This window comes from Fusarium solani (genome assembly GCF_023522795.1).
Source record: "Fusarium solani strain SB1 chromosome Unknown bctg00000011, whole genome shotgun sequence".
Lineage (NCBI taxonomy): Eukaryota > Fungi > Ascomycota > Sordariomycetes > Hypocreales > Nectriaceae > Fusarium > Fusarium solani.
Window position 1 is genome coordinate 2,173,782 of NW_027072149.1, and position 18,365 is coordinate 2,192,146.

Below are 18,365 nucleotides of genomic sequence, written 5' to 3' on the forward strand. Positions count from 1 at the left end.
CGTAGAGCGCCGTTTGGTAGCGACACATGATTGAGCAATGCATCGTATCATGTCGAATTGTCGGCATTTCTAAGGAGGTACTGATAGAAACCTCACATCCGCTGAACAATAGTCCAAGGTCCAGTCAACGGGCTTCGCTGTCGCTATCAGACCACTTTCCTTGATTAAACGACGAGGGACTGGCTCTATCTAACAACCTACATATACGGACGGCTCCGTTCCAGCCGGTTCGCTTCCGTTCAGCCCATTACTAGAGCTCCTCTTCTGGAGCCTCAGTCGCTTGGCGCAGTCATAAACTAGTGCTGATAGGGCCACTCCCGCTGACTGCCAATACCAAAATCCGCTGTTTGTGGGGAGCTGAAAAAATGGGAGGGAATAGGGTGGAAATATTGGATGACCCCTGCCAGTTACATGCCCGCGGTTTTCATCGCCTATGGATATATCAAGCACCCATAGAGAACCTCAGGGACAGACATCATCGAAAATCCTTCTGTTCTCCAGTTCATCCATCGTCTCGTTGTATTCAGTCCATTACGATGGGAGACTCATGCTACCCCTTCCATCAGTTGATGGTCCAGAGTCTCGGGCTCATTAACAAAAACCTCGAACTCTCATGGAAAGACAAGAAAAAGGATACATTTGAGTACTCTCGGGGGAAGTCTTCCATCTCCGATTCCCGTTTACTCCCTCCGAGTATCAAAATGACTCCAGAGAAGATCTTTTACGTCTTCAAGTTCGAACGTGGACTTGCCAAGGCACCGTCTCTCATTCCCGAGTCAGAATTTGATCTGCACGGATGGGAGCTGGCATTTCCATGTGAAATTGGTCGGAATGATAGGTCTGCAAGTGTGACTACCTCTCTAACATATAAGCAGAAATCGAGCAGCTCTCATCGGGGAGAAAGTTCAACACCGTCATGCGCAAGTTAACGGTAGCGTCTCATGACCACGACAAGTTCCACCTGGGTCAGTTCAGGTTCAAGCTCGGTCAGTATCCACCACCTCACTATCTAGTGAGGGCCACTAACTATCGTAGGCACTGAATATGACCATGAAGTGTCTAAATACGGGCAAGGGTGCGCTCGACACGACACGCTTGCCCTGACTGAGCTTCTTAATTCATCGTGGCGAGAGCACAGGGACGATATGGTCAACGTTTTTGGGTATCCGCTCATAACAAGCCGTCAATAGACTACTCCTCTAGCAAGACTGTCATTTCCCGCCTATGACATGCAGCTCGGGACATATCAGGGAACGGGAATCGGTGCCGCGACATGGTGCCATCTCGACTCGGAAATACCTCCCATGTCAGAACTTCAAAGCACCGGGTTGATCGACAACACAGGAGCTCACCCTGCTACTCTTTGCATATCACGCACGCAGTTTTGGGACGATTGGTTCATGAAAATTGTGGCCAGTCATCCCCTTAATCTTGTATTCCGGCTCGGCAGTCCTTTCAGTGTAGGTCATGAGTTGGCAAAGGCGGTAGACGCGGAGCCCTGGTGGTCGTCGAGGAGAGACAGGATGATACCACCAGAGTTTCGGCGGTGGGCCAGGCATTACGACCTTGATTCTTTGGAATTCAACTGGGAGTGGGATCAGCAAAGGGGAGCTGGACAAGACCGTGATGAAGGCAAGTTTTTTTCCTTTTTCTCACTTTACACGCTTATACGTATCGCAGTGAGGAATCGATTGCACATGAGCTACTCCAAGGGCCAAGTATTCAATATACAGGGGCAGAAAACGTGGTTACTTTTGGTTCACATTTTACACGTCGTGGGGCATGGCCCTACATCGATTATAAGTAAGTATGCGATACAATACCAACCGTAGCGACCAGAGAGCAGTTAACAATGATACTGGCGTATAGATGGAACTTCACTTTCGACTGGGAGATTAACTTCACTCTCAGAGCTGTCAACGACGGAGGGCTCGAGATCATTCCTGAAATCAAAGTCAACACACTAACAGACTATGATCGGGTAAGACCGTATCAAGGATGGAAGCAGTGTATTGACAATATGACTGAACATGTCAAACGTGTGCTTGAAAATCTAAAGAAGGCCATTTTCAACGATCTCGATGAGGGCCTTAAGAACCAGCAAACGATGCATGTCCCTGGTGAGGGCTTATTCCTCTTGAGCGATCCTACCTTCAATCAAAGAGATCTGCTGGCAACGCTTACGTGGAATGGGTAAGCCCAGACATGTCTTTCATGGTGTCCTTGACGCTGACAAACTCTAGAAAATGGCTGCTGCAGCCAAGAGTAGCACAGACTTGGCCAGCCTCTCTAACGAAGACGACATTTGGGAACCTGACCTCAGCGCTGTGGCACATCTGCCCGCACGTCAGCAGCCATATGTCCATGACGATTCGGTGCCTGCCATCTTCCATGCTTCTGCAATTGAGATTCTATCTCTGGGCCTTGATGAAGAGGTGGCTGAAGCGCAACGCAAGGGGGGCCAAGAGGCGATTCAAGCTGGGGGGTCACTAAGGCCAATCAGGAGAACCCCTAGTCAGAGGTGTAGTGAATCTTGTGCACTAGTTCAAGTACGCGAGAATTGATCGGACGATAAAAGATGGGCTTGAACTTTTCGATACTGGCTTTCTGTCTCATTTCTTTTAACTCTGTAGTCGGATACTGAATACGTGCCGCATCATGTGGACCTCTGATTCTCCATGGAGGGAGAAGACACTGGTCACCAGCACGCGATCAACCCTGCAATAGGTATGCGAAATGCGCGTGGGCACGATCCAAACCGGCCAGCCTAAATGACAGATCTTTCTCAGCTTTCGGGGCAAGCTGTTTTGTTACCCTTCCCCGAACACATGCTCGAGTTGCTCGCTAGCCTACATACCTGCCTGCCTACGTCATTGGCTTTAAGTGCCGCCTCACATATATATCACCCAAGTACAATATTGGGGGAGCTTAAAAAAGAGGATTCAAGGGATACAGAGAAACATATACTCACAAAAAACAAGCCTCTTTCCCATACATTATTTTTTTTCCACTGTGAGGGTGCGTTTCTTGAAGTCCTGTCGAGTAGGCTGTGTGTCAGGATATGGGACGTGGCGGTGCATTGTGGTGAGACATCACGTGGCGGTGCGTTGCTGCATCAACCACCATTCCCAACCTAACTCCAATCCTAACTCTAAATCCATTACCATGCTAAATTCACGATGCCAAACGCCCTGCATGACTACCACTACTCACGATTTAGGGCAGCCGTCCTATTGAAACTGCTCCAAAGTCATGTTCGACACCCAGCGCCTGCTTTCCTGGCTCGACACCATCCCCGACGTGTGCGACTCTCCGCGAAAGCTTGACCCTCCCACCAACAAACGAAAAGCCGGGCAGCAAGAGCCCAGTCCACCAGCCTCCAACAAGACTTCAGACACAATGGAACGTCAGACGCCAAAGAGACGCAAACTCGCTGACCCGAACCGTACACCGCGAGCCGCCGACTTTCCCGCCCCCGCCTCGAGCGCGAGCTCTGTGTCGTGGTCCGAATCTAGCGAAGGCGCCTCGCGGTCGAGCTCTCCCAAGAAGCAGATGCTAGGGCTGCGACTCGAAGAGAAAGGACTCGAGTGTCGCCAACTCAACATTGATACCGCGCCTCCCGCTGCGGCAGACTTGCTCAATGTGATCCGAGAGATTGGAAGCGGCATCGAGATACTCCCCGAGGCCCAGAAGGAGACTATTCTCGGCAGCCCCCATGTCCAGGGCCAAAATACACGACTCTGGAGGTTTGCTTTTAAAGAGGCAGGTGAACTGGATACTCTACCTGGGCGCGTTCCTCCTCCGGACGAGATCTCCCTCATCTGCGATCACGCCCGACAGTGCCACGACAAGAGTCATGAGGAGTTCTCTTGGAACGTGGAGGTACACCACCGTCTTTTACAGGCCATCTTGAGGGAACCGGGGACTTGTAAGGGCTGGCCATTCAACTATTCAACCTGGTATGCATTGCATCATGTCCACTGTCACTGTAACTCGGCTAATGACTGTTTCTAGCACCACCGCCCGACCCCATCGCAAATACGTCCCATACTCCTCGACAGCCAAGATGGTCGACTTTTGCCTCTACCTTGACGACGAAGCCGACACTGCGGCACTTCAAGCCCTCGGCCGCCGAACCCCAACATTGACTGTCAACCACACCGACTTTGCGCCCGTGCAACTGACGCCCATCGTCTTGAGTATCGAGACTAAGCGCCCGGGAAAGGAACTCGACGCGGCTCAGTTGCAAATGGGAGTTTGGCATACAGCCCAATGGGCATTTCTTGAATCCGTAGTTGGCTTGACGACACGCCCTCTATCGGTTGAAGAGGAAATACTACGAAGAAAGAAGGCGGACGCGGCACTCTCGGAGCTGGGGCTTATCCCGGGAATCATCATACAGGGACATCGCTGGCACTTTGTCTTTTCGACACGCGAGGGCAACAAGACGGTTCTATGGACGGAGCGACAGTTTGGAACCACGCAGAGCATTCTGGACACGTACTCTGTCGTTGCTGGCATTCGAGAGCTTTCGCGATGGGCTAGGGATGTCTACGTGCCCTGGTTCCGGAAGAACGTTCTATCTGGATTTCGAGTTGAGGACGGATGAAACGCCTGATGAATATCCGAACAATTCTACTGCGACGCTACATACATCGAGGCCACGAAAGCTCTCCCCTTCAGGAATGAGCGATCACCTCAGAACAGCCCAAGCACTCGCACCAATAACAGCAAAGATTCCCAACCACCGCATCAACCCTCTATTCACCTGCCACTTTGCGAACGATTCTATCGCTTGGCTATCGTTGATCCTCGGAAAAGGAACATCTTTGGGGACAGGAAGGTCCAGTGCTCTGCACAACGGCTCCCAGCCCTCCTTGACCTCCACAAAGAAAAGACGGTCCTGTGGCACATTCTCCTTGAGCCAGGCAATCTGTTGGTGGTAGACCTTACTTGTCACTGGCTCCCTTTCGCCATACATGATCAGCCACTGCCGACGCAGCGCATCGATGTAGTCGACAAAGAAGCGCATTGTTGGCAGTGGGAACAGGACGAAGCGAAGGAACCATTGCGTCGCTGCGTTGCCGACGGCCTCCATGCTTCGCTGCCATGCGTCTGCATCGCGGACGGTGCAGATTACTTTGGCATCGGGATAGAGAGTCATCAGTTCCGACACGAGGCCGCACCCTGGTGAGTCTGTGATGGCGACAAACCCGTCGGTGCGACTCTTGATGAGGTCCAGATTGGCACGTCTTGTAGCTTCATCTTTTGGCGGCCACTGGTTCAAAACCTTGATCCAAGTCTTGATCTCGGCTTCTGGACCGAGGGTGGATTGTGTGCCGCCGTGATACACAGGGCCATCGAGTAGGATTTCGAGCGCTTTACTGAATGAGGCTGTTCCGGTGCGAGAGAGGCCGGCGCCAATGACTTGCAGTTTAGCGCCTGGCTTTGGATGGGAATATTGCTGGCCCATTACGAATAAGAGAAAACAGAGAGATGAAAGACGCCGTGAATTATTGAGATGATTGAGTGGCCTTGATCGAGTTATATGCCTTTATGTCGTTCAAGCCTTTGTGTAAGCCTAAGCTGCTGCGGTCTTACCCAGCGCGACTAATGCGTCATGCGCCAGCATCCCTGTAGCTGTTAAGAAATACTCTAGCTAGGGTGTAGATGTCACGTCGCTTCATGTAATTCTTAGCAGGGTTTCCCTGCCGATCAAGCTTGGCAAAGAAAGTCCGAGGAAGAAGTCCGAGGATAAGCTGACGGCATCACAACCTCAATTCACATCCATGTCCGTTACATCTCCTCCATCGTCCCGATTGAGAGATATCTTGCACACGAGTAATTCTGTTGTTCAACTCACTAATGGCCAACAGCGCATATCTCTACACACATCCATCCACGTGGAGCAATCACCACTGCCCTCGGCTTCATCCCTCCTCCTCCAAACCTCGACCAGAACATCTTTTGTGGCTCGATAGCTCTCAAACCCGGATTTTGAAAAGCCCTTGTCTAGCCAGGCTGAGATGTGATGTCGCTGTCGAATAGACATGGCCTCTGCCCCAGCGATGAAGGCAGGCCACGCTGTTCCGGGTCCAAGGAGACCGTGCTGTTCAAGTGCATCGTCGAAGGAGTGGAGGAATTCTATGACGTCGTTGACGCTATCTTGAAGGACTAGAGGGTTCACGTTTCGTATCCGTCGGTAGAAGAAAATGACGAGTGCAGAACCCAAGGCGCGGACCATGTGCATGTGTGGTGTACCGCCAGGAACAGGACTCAAGCTCGCAGTTGAATCCGTCTCTGCCTCGTGACGAGACTTGAGCAGGCATACGGCGTTTTCTAAGTATGATGCTCTGGGTTGCAACGATACCAGGATTTCGGCGTCTGACTTTTTCCTGGTCGAGAGGCGGTCCATGACGTTTGCGAGACGTGTTATTTGTGACACAAGGCTGAGCCATGTCTCTGGAACGCCGTATATCTGCATGTACATGTTTTCATGGTCTTGCGATGTATCCGCTAGATGAATGGCTTTGATATCGCGTCTTGACTCCTTCTGTCCGTGGTTCGAGTGTAGCTTTCGCGGCTCGAGATGGAGAAAGTTGTCAGGAGTGATGTCGGGGTTGATGGATTGCATAGGCACGTTGTTTGTCTGCTGTCGTTTTGTGGTGTTTGAGCGTGAGAAGGGGGCTTCTATGGCGTGGTTCTCGTCGCGAAAGACGTATGTGCTTTCGGAGACGATACGCATCCAGGCGTAGATGTTGTGAAGAATGCGTGCGCGGCGGGATATGGATGGTTTGGTGAGTCCTCGCCAGCTTATTAGGCGCTCCATTTCTGTGAGACACCACCGTGTGTCATCCTGGTTACCAGAGAGAAGCTGCAGCAGAATAATTAGTGATGAAACTGATAGAACAGGATGTAAACTCACAGAGGTTGCCAAGACAGCGCTGATACCCATCAACTGCTCCTTGTACTTGGCTTTGTTCGGTGGCTGACACTCCTTCTCAAGACTAAGTCTAAGATGATGCTTCGCAGCCTCATACGTCCGATTTGAAAGAGACTTCCAATGATCCCCAGGTCTTGCGAGGGCCGGAAACGTGGCAGAGTTCAACGAGAGATGGAATGATGAGACGGCGATCAGCGCATAGAAGATGGCCAGGTTGGCGTGCTTTATTTGGTCCTTGTCTGCGTCCAGCACCGTTAGTTGGCTCAGTGTCATGATTGCAGCGGGATAATGGAGGGTTCTCCAGGCGGATTTTTCGTTGATGGGGAGGGATCCCATTTGGCTGATGACGTCGTCGTTAAAGTGTCGTAGTAGGAGTGCTGCATCTCCGACGAGATCAATCTGAGGCCATGCCACATCGTCGGGAGTCGTGTCAACGGAAAGCATCGGATCAAGTGTCTCTGAAAAATTGACAGTAGGTTCGGTTGGCCAGTTGAGGTTCATCGGCAAAGCGCCCAGACCGTCTTGCGGGTTCATCGGAAGAGGGGGATTGTCGAGAATGCTCACGTCCCAAGTGAACAAATCTCCCCACTGCAAAAAGTCAAGCGAGCTCGAAGAAAAATCCGTTGAGGTTTCCGGTCTTGTAGGATCAAATATGACAGATTCAGAGTATCCTTCACTGAGATCATCAATGTCCATGCCGCCGAATGAGACGGGGTCGGAGATGGCGGTTCCGACAGAGTGGCAGGGTTCTGATTCAAACTTGAAGACCCGGAAGGGGCCTACTTCGTAGGTGCTTGATGCATGGTCCTCGATTTCGATAGATTTTGATTCCTCGTCGATTTCACTGAGGGCTGCTGCTATGGTGGAGGGGACATTGTTGATCAGAGCACTGCTCATGGATTCTCTACCCTTCTCTAGAGCATAATTAGCTTCAGATTCACGCCAAGCATAAATGCGTACTGACCAGTGTATAAATGCCGTCTCGAAAACTGCTCTCCCCAGCTTCCGCCAGTTGAGGAGGCTGTCTATCATAAACCTCCTTTCCGGTAGATATCAACCACCTCAACGCAGGTGTAAAGCCCTCACAGGCAAGTCCAGCAAGCCGGCATCGGTTGCATTTCGGCACGGACTGGTCGCACTTGAGATGACGTTTCCGACAAGTCTTGCACCCGCCAAAAGAATGAGTCCGTCTAGATCTCGAGTTGCTCATGTTGAAGAAGAGAAATTGGATTGTTTGCTTGGACTTATCATGAGAAGATAGAGTCGTTAGTTAATGGATTTTGAAAAGGGAAGGGGCTCGGGATCTCCTTCCAGATTCGGCAGGGGCTTATCTTGTGCCGAAGGAGGCCGCTTGATGTGCTGACGATGAGTGGCCAATTGGAGCTGGACGTAAGAAATATCAGCTTCTCATTGGTTGTTGAAGATTGAACTAATTTGGCCCAGGCCGGACGCAAGGTTCCCCACGTTTTGGCACATGAACTTGTCGAACGGTCAGAGTGAGGTTTCTCAACGAGAGTAAACGTGGCAGGGAATGTAAAGGATGAAATGGAGTCTTACCCGTGACTAAGGTCATGTCCCCTTGAAATTTCTGCGTCACGCATGTTTTGGCTGTTGTGGTGCTTTCAATGGCGCGACCGACGACGCCCTTTGCCGTGTCATTGATAACAAGTCTCCACTTGGGCGAAGCCGGAGAAGTGGAGCCCCCGGCATCTCGGGGAACCACCGGGCCTGCCGTTCTTTGTATAGGTCGGCTTGGTCATGTGCATTGTCAACCTACCGGTTGGTTGATCAGGATTCAAGCTTACTTCTTCCTAATCCGGTTGATCATGCAGTCGCTCATGCCCCTATCTCGGCTCCCTGGCCCAAAGTACGAATGGTAAAGGTGTAGGGTAACACACACAAGGTACCCAGGTAAGGTTATTGTACTGTTGAACACCTTTGCATCGTTAGACACGTATTCATCCTTTTCATGTTCCTCTCTCGAATTTGAGAAATACAGAGTAGCCCTGTTCTGGCGTGGAAATGCATTATATTCATTGGTGATGACAATACCCTTTCACACGTGGAAGACAGAGTGAGTCAGGAGCAAAAAAAGACGTTTGTCAAAACCAGATCATATCGAACGACAAGAATGAAAAACTACAAGACCACGCAGAATGTCACAGGAATAAACCAGTAAATGAATGTTAAACAATCTTGTTCCCTAAAATGCAGACTTCGCTAGCTATAGCATACATGAGGATCTCAATCCATATCATCCACTCATTCCTCCCAAGTTCTTTGACCGGGGGCCCATTTTTCATCCATCAATTACACAGTCACTTAAGCAGTAGCACTAAACAGCGCCTCAATTCGGCGGTTGTTCCACTCCCAAGCAGTGACATCCTCATACTTGCAAGGCGTAGCATCAGTGATGAACTCCTTCAGGGGCAGCAGAGAAGCGTTGCGGTTGGGCTTGGCAAAGTAGGCGATCGAGTATCGCTCAGGGATAACACGCTCGTCACCGGCCTTGATGGTGGGAGGGTATGTGACGCGGTGGCAGGCGGCCTTGAAGGTGTCGTTGGTCAGGCGCTGGAGAGAGTCGCCGATGTTGAGGATGATGTCGGTGGGCGCTGAGGACTCGACGTTTCGGAAGTTTCCGAGGTTCTCTTGGTCTTCGACTTGGAGACCGCCTGTGGAATCTTGGAAGAGCATGGTGATGGTGCCAAAGTCAGTGTGCTCGGCGATGCGGGTCGCCGTGCCGTCGGCGAGCTCGGAGGCAGGAATGGCTGGGTAGTGAAGGAGACGGAACTCGTTCTCAGCGCGGTTATGGAGGGACTTGAGGTGATCCTCAGAAACACCAAGGGCAATGGCAAGAGCGGTGAGGATCTGGAGTTCGGTCTTGAAGGCCTTTTCGTAAAAGTTCTCCATGAACTTGCGGAAACCGGGGAGGCTCTCCTCAGGAACCCAGATGTTGTCGACGAGGTCATCAGTGGCGGCGCCCATGTCGAGAGTCTCCTTGATATCGCGGGTCTTGAGAGGGCCAAGACCCTTCTCGTAGCCACTGATGTTGGCAACGTTCTCCTGGCCGACGTAGCTGTATCCTCGGTTGGGGTTCGCCTGGGGAGGGTGCTTGGCGATCATCTTTGTCTCGTGGGAAAGGTTGAAGAACTTCTTGGTCTGCGGGAGTTAGGTAAGGCAGGCAAGCAAGCATTGAGGTCGGCTGTCTTACCTGCTCAAACAGCTGCTTAATATCCTCGGCGGGGATGCCGTGGTTCTGAAGCTTGACACATCCTCGCTTCTTGAGGAGGGCGAGGAGGCTCTCGCAGAACTCCTTCTTCTGGGCCTCGGTTCCGAAGAACAAGGACATGTCGAGGGTATCAGCGTTGACGGCGGCCATTGTTGCGGTTGTGAATGCAAAGGTGGCTGTGAAGAAGAGTAGAGTAGAGTAGAAGTATGAGGAGTAGTGTTAATTGATCTGAGCTTGATGAATTGTTCGACCAAGAAGCCGTCTCATCTACTCTTAAATACTTGTCAACCTCGGAATCAGTTGCTCCTTTCCCAACCTCACAGCCTTCCATTTTGGTTTCAATCGCGATCCAGACAAGACATCTCAATCAGGAACAACAACACCACGTTGCCAATTAGTGCGATCCCTATCTACCGAAGCCGTCAAGAGCCGCTCCGCCCAGCCTAGAACTGCACCAGAACAAGCCCCCGGGCTTGCCGAACCGCGTGGCAACCAGACCAACCTAGACAGAGATCCCGAGATAGGTATTTGATCGGTTATCCTCGCTGGGTGACGAGATAAGGGGAAGATTCTACCCCGCAAAAAGCGATGAAGAGGGTCGAGCGCTACTGATAGTTGGCGTGGGGTAGGGGCGCGAAAGAGGTAGGAGATCCCGATGTCTGGCCTAATCCGTCTTGGGGTGTTGAACTCACCGGGACGAAGGGCCCTACAAAGTTTGTTTCTTTCAACTTCTATCATCAGGGGCAATTAAATTTATGAGTTCAAATGCCGTCTTAAACCGTGGGCCATTTGTGCCGAGTGTAGGTGTTGCACTGGATTCACGGGGAGCTATCGTGGATTGGCTCCCTTTGCTGTTGTGTTAGCCATACCGACGTGCACATAGATGAGCACCGGGCATACTAGGATACAATCCTCATTTCGATGAGCACAGTGAGGAATTTAGTATCAAAATGTTAGACCAGATGTACCTCCATCTGCGTAAATCCTAGGCGGTCATACAGGTCCGGCCCTTCAATGAGGTCCTTCGCAGACGCCTCGTCAACCCCTGCAAATTTTGACAGCGAGGGTAGACGGAGAACATATCCTGCCACACGCTTAAACGCCCCAGACCCTTCCCTGCAGAGGACTAACCCCCAAATCTCATAGTTGAAATGGTGTCCCTGAAAGAGTTGGGAGACTTCCATCAACCAGAGGTCCACCACTTTGCCATCTTCGTAGGAGGACTCTATCGTATCAGGGTAATAAGCGATATGCGCCCCGGTACAATCGGCGAACTGTGCTCTTCGTCTGGCGGGGCCGAAACGGAGCTTCTGGGGCTTCATCCATGCTCGGACTTTGAGGGTGGCGGATTGGATTTCGCCGCTGCGGGCCCCCGGTATCTTCCATTTGACATTGAAGGATACCACCTCGATTGTGTCCTTCGTATCCCTCTCTCGTTCTACCATGTTAATGGCGCCTGAGATCGAGGTCCATGACCAACTTGGCCCTGCACGTTGGGATGGACAAGGTTGAGGCTGTTCTGCCATCCAACTAAGGTCGATAGCCCAGGAGTTGGTAAACAGACCCGCAACGTAATCAGTCCCCATCGCCTTAGCCACGTCCTGTCCGATAGCTTCAATAGCGACGTATCGATCACCAGGGTTCGTCATATTGCGCCTGGTGTAGGTGGCAAGAAGCTCGACCCAAGTCCTATGCGCTCCATCTCCGCTAAAGGCGAACAAGCCCATCTCATCACCATATCTTCTCGACTCCAGGACCTGCGGGAATCTCATGCCACCATCTGACTTTCTCTCAGATCGACAGAGCCAGTGCGGCTGTAGTGAAGAATAATACAGGATTCTCGGCGACAAGACATGCTCCTGAAGAGTCCAGGCGCGGTAATTAATGGGATCTGGATCTGCTTCTCGACCGGCGTGTGGGACAAGATACACTTTTCCCCTTTCCCCTGTGCCAGATATGAATGGTATCTTAGCAATGGGCTTTGCTTTCTCGGGGCATTCCCGGGACTTGAGGAACCCTTCATAGCAACTCCCAGCGCTGGCAGCAGATATTGTGACCGTGGCACCGCGATAGATGTCGCCCATCTTGGCTAGCTGGCTTCCTTTGTCGCCGTTGTCATCTTGGATGATACAAAGAGAGTCGATCCAGATATATGATATTCCCTCTATACTTTGGGCAACTTGAATAGCGTCTTGGACCGACTTGGGTAGGCTTGCAACTGTGATGGATGCCTGATACGCAGCCAGCCTCGCCCGGGTGAGTTTGTACTCTTGATCGCCTCCCCAACAGTAACTCAGAGCCGCATATCTATAATGCTGATGATTGGGAACGAGGCACACGGTGGATTCATCTTGCCCTAGTTTCAGGAGCCTAGCCGGAGACTCGCAAGTGCCCTTTGAAGAACACTTGGGGTGGTTTGTTAGACAGTTGGAGAGCCAGGAACTAACTTTGGATAAACTCGGAGCAGATCCAGGCTCCAAGTTGGGTAGCACACGATTCACAACACTATGGACGGGATCCCCTATATCGGATGAGTTAATTTAAGAGATAAAGGCTTATGAAGAAGTACCTTCTTGTGTGAACGCGAAAAATGGCCTCACTATCCTCTTGAACCACACATCGAGCGTATCTCCTGGACCGTAGCACAATGAGACCTCGATGGGCGCCGAGCGGTCAAGGGTCTCTGGGTACCGCTCCATGGGGCTTTTAAGAGTGGCGTAGAATGTGCAACCGTTTTCTGCACCGTGTACGATGTCGTCGAACGTGAGGTCGAGGGAGATGGATTGGTCACCATCTGGTTCGAAGTGCTTGGGAACTTGGATTTCCATCTTCTGGCAGAACGTGCAGGAATGCACCCAAGACCAATCCATGTTGAAGTGTATATAGTGATAGAGTATATATCCTATCGAGGAAGTTGGCCCTCAGGGGTTGAGAGACCAGACTTATCGAGAACTGAGCCCAAGCTGAGAAAGACGCCCAATATGCACCCAAGAGCGCCCAATCACGTGTTCCATGTAAGAATATCATCCAGATAGAACTTCTCGTCAAGAACAATCTCAAAGTTTCGTTGAATTATTAGGTCTATTCTATGTTGATAGTAATAAGTATTTGATGTTGCATCCAGGCTTGACTCGTTATTTCTCGGATGACGGCTCATAATAGGCGCCCAATCTGTCCCATGTTAGCAACTTGCTGTCTATAATGAAGAGCAGACTTACCCAATAATCACATAACAGGCATACATCAGGGCTCCTTTCAGCCCAACGGCCCTCACGCTCGTACTAGTACGACTCAAGATGAGCAGGTTGATCAACAACCCCGTGCCCACCAACGTCGTCGTCTCAAACACGTTGAAGGCCATCTCGAGGTCCCGGCGCAGCATCCAGGCTATCAGGACCGTCAGGGGTGCCACGCAGAGGGCGATCTGGATCGCGGAGCCCACCGCGACAGAGATGGCTAGGTCCAGCTTGTTCTTGGTCGCCACCGTCACGACCGTCACGTACTCAGCAATGTTTCCAACTACCGGTAGGATGATGAGGCCGATCATGCCTTCCGAGAGGCCGCCTTCGTGGGTCACGTCATCAATCTCTTTGACGAGGAATTCGGCGTTCATCGACATGAGGGCTGATGTGAGGACCAGCACCGTCACGGATGCGAATGTTCCGCTTGAGTTTGTTGGTCGAGATGGTTGAAGTGCAGAAACCTCGTGGGCGTGTTCCGGCAAGAACTGACTTGCGATGGTTCCGTCGTTTAATGAAGAGTCTCGGCTGTGAAATCCCTGGCTAGCGCTTAGTGAGCGTGAGCGGGAATGTCCCCTTGCCCGGAAACCTTGCTGATAGGAAGAGCCAAGTCGAGAATCGGGTCGTGTGGGATCTCTATTCACAGGTTCCTCCTCGGCAATCTCGGGATTCACTCTCGATTGACCCCTATCCAGAGTGGTACTCCTCGCACGGCTTTGAGCATTCTGATCTGCGAAGCGGATACTTCGAGATCCAGCGTTGGTCTGAGATAGTGACGCTTGCCCGCGGCGATGTCGGCTGTTGCCTGGTTGAAGATTCTGCAGCGGAATAGGCAGTGTTTCCGCTACCTTGGGCCTCATCTCGTACGCAAAGTATATAACGTAGATAACGAGCACGACCAGCGAAGTAGCGCGGCTCATGCTGAGAGCGGCCTCACTCCTCTTGCCCTTCATATGAAACGTGTAGTCAAAAGCCGTCTTTCAAAGTCAGCTTATACACTGCAAAAATGAGTGAAAAACTCACAGGTACTAAAATGACAAAAACCGAAATGAAGAGCAGGCACGCCAGGAGCTCTGATTCTTCCACGCTGCAGTGAGGATCATGGCTGGACATGCTACTGGCCAGAAGAGCAGAGCCGAGAATCAAGAGGAGATTCACCAGCACACTGCCTAGAATGGATGCTTGAACGATGCGAATATGGTCATTCACCAGTGCAACCCTGCAAAAAGAGTCAATACTCGGCTTCAATGCGATTCTCGGCATTCCTTACACTCTGGTACGAGTCAGCAAAAGCATTCCAGCAAAAAACACGTCAGAAGAACTCACAAAATAATCAACTCGACGAGATTGCCGAGGGTAATGTTCAAAAGCGCTCCTATGGTGTCTCCCGCCTCGGTCGCTATCCGCTCAGTAGCGTCTGTCAACATGACAGATAACGGAATAATGGCGATGGCGTTGGTGATGAACGTAACCAGCGGTGAGACTTCGTACGAATGAGCCGCCAAACCGACGGGCACGAAAATGAGAAGCCAGTTGAGCTTGGATGCGACCAGAGTTGCTTGAATCTGACCGAAAAAGCCGAGATTGGCATCGTTGCTGCTACCGTGGTCGAATCCATTCCATTCCAAGGGCTGAGTCTCCAAGTCGGTGAGATTCGAGCTTGACAGCTGCTGATAGCGAATCCCATCTCCAAATCGCGACGATGCACGCAGTGCTCGCTTTATCGTGTCTTTTCACCAGCTGCTTCATCAGTACACGCGACCTCTTTCACTTCAAACATCCGGCAAACCCGGGGAGGGGCGTTCTCGCACCTCGCAGGCTAAAGCCTACCCCTGAGACTTGGTGGTGACCGCCGGAGGCCTCCTGGTCGAGGAGGCGCGGCGAGCGTTCGTCGGGCGAGTCGTCTTCATCTTGGCTCGCACTCAGAGGAGAGCAGTCGTTATACCTGGGAGCCTCAGCGACGAGAGAACCCATTAGGAGAGAAATGTCGGTAGGAGAATGAACAGTTTTTTTTTTCTCGCAGGGGAAGCTGGCAAAAACAGGAGGGGCAATTTAAAAGGACATCTCACGATGGAGGCGGCCGCTAAATTATTACCCCTGAATCCAACCTGGGGCCCTTAATTGGAAACATTGGGTCCTTAGTGGATGTGTGAGGGATTTAGCCTTGTTCTCCCTCCGCAGGAGCCGCGCCGCCCAGATCCTTTGGCTGGCATTGATTAAGCAGACGCCGCCTGTTTGTCCCATTTCCCCTATCATTATCTCTCTTTATCGAGCTAATAAAGTTCCTCCACGTATCGTTCGCTTCTTCCCCCACGGTTCAAGGCCTGCCTTGCTCACCCTCACCTCCTTGACGTGTGACGCCCCACAACCGTGCCCTTGCAAAGACGAAGCATGCATAAAAGCAAATCGCAATTAAAGACGTTGTTAACCGACGGGGGACGTTTCATCCGCTAGCTTGCTTGGTTTCAATCTGAGGCTGACTTTGTATGGACCTTGACGATTCTGTTATGCTCACCGACTTGGCGGGACAGGAATGAGAAATGGGGCTTATTATTCAGCCCCAGGAATTTGGTCCTTGTTTCCGGGTCAATAACCGCGTAATTATTGCCACTATCGATGAGAACCGGGAAACGCATTTCACGCGTATCGACGTCGGTGAGACCCACGTATGATGCAAGACAAAACAGACGACAAGAGGGTGGATATCTGGCATGCCGCTACTCCGTCCAGACACTCGTCATCTTCAGCAGATCCTCATTACTATCTCCTTATAATTTTATTAAATAGCAGTCCAAGAATGTAGAAAAAGAGGTCTAAGGCTAGAGGAATTTCTTGTTCATTTTCTCATAACCATGTGTCAATCTTTGTCCCATGAGCACCTATCCGTTAGATGAAGTTACAGCACCTAACCGTGCCTCCCTTCGGATTTGCCCGAGGGATACAGGAGTAACCACTTGGCAAGGCAAATTCAAATGGTAGATGCCATCGCCATGGGACCTTATGAACTCATGGATCTTCTGATTGTCAACTCGGAGTGCACGCGAGTGTCTCTGTGAGGTGACGCGCTGCCACACCTCCACCGCACGTGAGCTCAGCTCCATCTCCCACGTACTGCGCCATGCGATATGTGCACCATCTCCATTCACATGGAATATGAATGCGCAGGCATACCCTTTTATGCCATACCAAATCACCAAAGTATGCAGCTTGGGCATCCTCAACGCAACAGTGCCGGCTTTGTGCAGCAAGTAATCAATCTCCTGTCGGCTCGTCGTAGGCCGTAGGAGTCTCGATGTCAGGGCTAGAGACTGCAAATTTTCCCAAACCGAGAATGGATTGGCGTTTTGGAAGAAGTCTTTGGCGTCGATCATGTACGAGACAGAGAGGTGCTCAAGGTCGCGGCTCCGAGTAGCAAAGGCGGTGGCAAGTTGAGGATCTGTGATACGGTAGGTTTCCACACGAGAGGGCCAGTGTGGTCTGGTAGTCGCCTTGACCATTGCTGTGGTAAGATAGTCGCTGAAATCTTCAAATATCGATATTCTCTTGAGACTTTGGGTGGCCAGCTTCAATATCAAGTCCATCATCTCTGTGACTCAGATGTCAGTGATTGAACGCGTGCAATAGGGGATAACATGGAGACGCACTTTTGTCATTTGTCATCCTCCACTCAGCCTCCCACATCCGCCATGGCTCGAGGATCAGGCGCTCCAGACGGGGAAGCTTGTACAGTAGAAAATTAAGTGATGAAGCGGGAAGTGAACGGCGCATTTCGCGACGTATCATGAGACATGTGACGTTTTCGACGTGAGGGAGCGCTCGTCTGTCGGAGAACGAGAGATGGGGCGTGTCGAAGAGCCGTCGTATAACTGACTCGGGAGGATACTGGACCTGCTTGCCATTGACCCAACCGTGGAGCGGATCGTACCAACTATAGTCGGTCTTTTGCACAGTGGTAGAGTCCTCCTCGTCAGAGGCAAGATAATTCCTGAACCAGTGCTTAGAATCGGTGGGGGAATGCGCGCCAAGTTCCAATGTCAAGCCATTCGTCGTCTTCCAGGTGCTGAGGATGTTGAACAGCCTCCGGATTCCATCGCTAATCGTGGAGCCGATTCTTGGTCTTCTATTAGAAGGCCACCGTTTACTTCTGCATTGCCGACACGGATACGTTGGCAACTCGATATCGAGCAAAATATGCTGAACGAGGTCCCTCTGCCGAACGACGAGACGTTGGAGATCATCTAGGCATGACACGCTCAGCTTTAGCCGACAAAAGTTTCGCTTCTCGATGAAGAGCTGCCATTCTTTGCAGACTGATGCGAAACTAGCCCAGCCTGGATGTCCCTGCTGTACGATCGCGTCCAAAATCATGAAACGAATTTCTGCCGGCAGCCGCATGAAGGACAAGGTTTTCCATCTCGTCGAGGTGCGAAGTGCCATTCAATGGCTTCTGGAGCTGTCCGCCATGGTTGAAAAGGGAAGAGGTGATGAGGGGTGTCGGAGAAAGGAGAATTCGGCTCAGATTTGTGTTTTACTGATGATTCCATTTCCCTCTTATACAGAGGGGGAAAATGTTGGGCATGGCGGAGTCTTCAACATAATGACGGCGATGGAACCTTGCGCTGCATAACGCCGCGGCCTTCTTCTTCCGCTGTCTCCAAAAAGGGGCCATTCAGCTACAGTAGTAAAGCAAACAGGTATCAATACATGATGCACACCTTCTTGTGTAGCTTTTGATGTCTTACTCTGTTCCAACCTCAAGGGTCTGATTCTCTCTATTCTAATCTCGGCATTGAACCATCAACTCCATATCTAATGCCACAACCTCTATACAATATAGCCAATCACAGGTCAGACACTAGTTAGATCTTCTATTCAAAGGTTCAAAAAAAAATCGTGCAAGGAATGCGTCCTACGATCCTACCTACCTGCGCAACTACGGGAGGGATCTCGGCCA

The 18,365-nt window shown here is 51.2% G+C and overlaps 7 protein-coding genes across 7 annotated transcripts; 1 reads left to right on the forward strand and 6 right to left on the reverse strand.

The window, feature by feature from the left end:
• Positions 1-701: 701 nt before the first annotated feature.
• MRS44_015823 (uncharacterized protein) lies at positions 702-4,609 on the forward strand (the record flags this gene model as incomplete). The annotated part of the gene is made up of 11 exons (XM_065619366.1): positions 702-825; positions 876-986; positions 1,036-1,162; positions 1,208-1,636; positions 1,681-1,803; positions 1,870-1,981; positions 2,060-2,113; positions 2,164-2,193; positions 2,244-2,523; positions 3,251-3,959; positions 4,015-4,609. 11 exons carry the CDS (start codon positions 702-704, stop codon positions 4,607-4,609), a joined length of 2,694 nt encoding a protein of 897 aa, XP_065475438.1.
• An 84-nt stretch (positions 4,610-4,693) lies between these two features.
• On the reverse strand, positions 4,694-5,473 carry MRS44_015824 (uncharacterized protein; the record flags this gene model as incomplete). Its single annotated transcript, XM_046270292.2, has 1 exon — positions 4,694-5,473. One exon carries the CDS (start codon positions 5,471-5,473, stop codon positions 4,694-4,696), a length of 780 nt encoding a protein of 259 aa, XP_046130025.2.
• Positions 5,474-5,618: 145 nt separating this feature from the next.
• On the reverse strand, positions 5,619-8,153 carry MRS44_015825 (uncharacterized protein; the record flags this gene model as incomplete). Its single annotated transcript, XM_065619367.1, has 4 exons — positions 5,619-5,759; positions 5,894-6,874; positions 6,926-7,857; positions 7,904-8,153. The coding sequence occupies 4 exons, from the start codon at positions 8,151-8,153 to the stop codon at positions 5,619-5,621; spliced, it is 2,304 nt and encodes a 767-aa protein (XP_065475439.1).
• Positions 8,154-9,265: 1,112 nt separating this feature from the next.
• Positions 9,266-10,322, reverse strand: MRS44_015826 (uncharacterized protein; the record flags this gene model as incomplete). Its single annotated transcript, XM_046272864.2, has 2 exons — positions 9,266-10,102; positions 10,155-10,322. 2 exons carry the CDS (start codon positions 10,320-10,322, stop codon positions 9,266-9,268), a joined length of 1,005 nt encoding a protein of 334 aa, XP_046130023.1.
• An 803-nt stretch (positions 10,323-11,125) lies between these two features.
• Positions 11,126-13,042, reverse strand: MRS44_015827 (uncharacterized protein; the record flags this gene model as incomplete). Its single annotated transcript, XM_046279565.2, has 2 exons — positions 11,126-12,693; positions 12,742-13,042. The coding sequence occupies 2 exons, from the start codon at positions 13,040-13,042 to the stop codon at positions 11,126-11,128; spliced, it is 1,869 nt and encodes a 622-aa protein (XP_046130022.2).
• A 264-nt stretch (positions 13,043-13,306) lies between these two features.
• MRS44_015828 (uncharacterized protein) lies at positions 13,307-15,385 on the reverse strand (the record flags this gene model as incomplete). The annotated part of the gene is made up of 5 exons (XM_065619368.1): positions 13,307-13,343; positions 13,391-14,388; positions 14,435-14,630; positions 14,738-15,129; positions 15,242-15,385. 5 exons carry the CDS (start codon positions 15,383-15,385, stop codon positions 13,307-13,309), a joined length of 1,767 nt encoding a protein of 588 aa, XP_065475440.1.
• Positions 15,386-16,290: 905 nt separating this feature from the next.
• Positions 16,291-17,806, reverse strand: MRS44_015829 (uncharacterized protein; the record flags this gene model as incomplete). The annotated part of the gene is made up of 3 exons (XM_065619369.1): positions 16,291-16,997; positions 17,056-17,522; positions 17,577-17,806. The coding sequence occupies 3 exons, from the start codon at positions 17,804-17,806 to the stop codon at positions 16,291-16,293; spliced, it is 1,404 nt and encodes a 467-aa protein (XP_065475441.1).
• Positions 17,807-18,365: the final 559 nt, after the last annotated feature.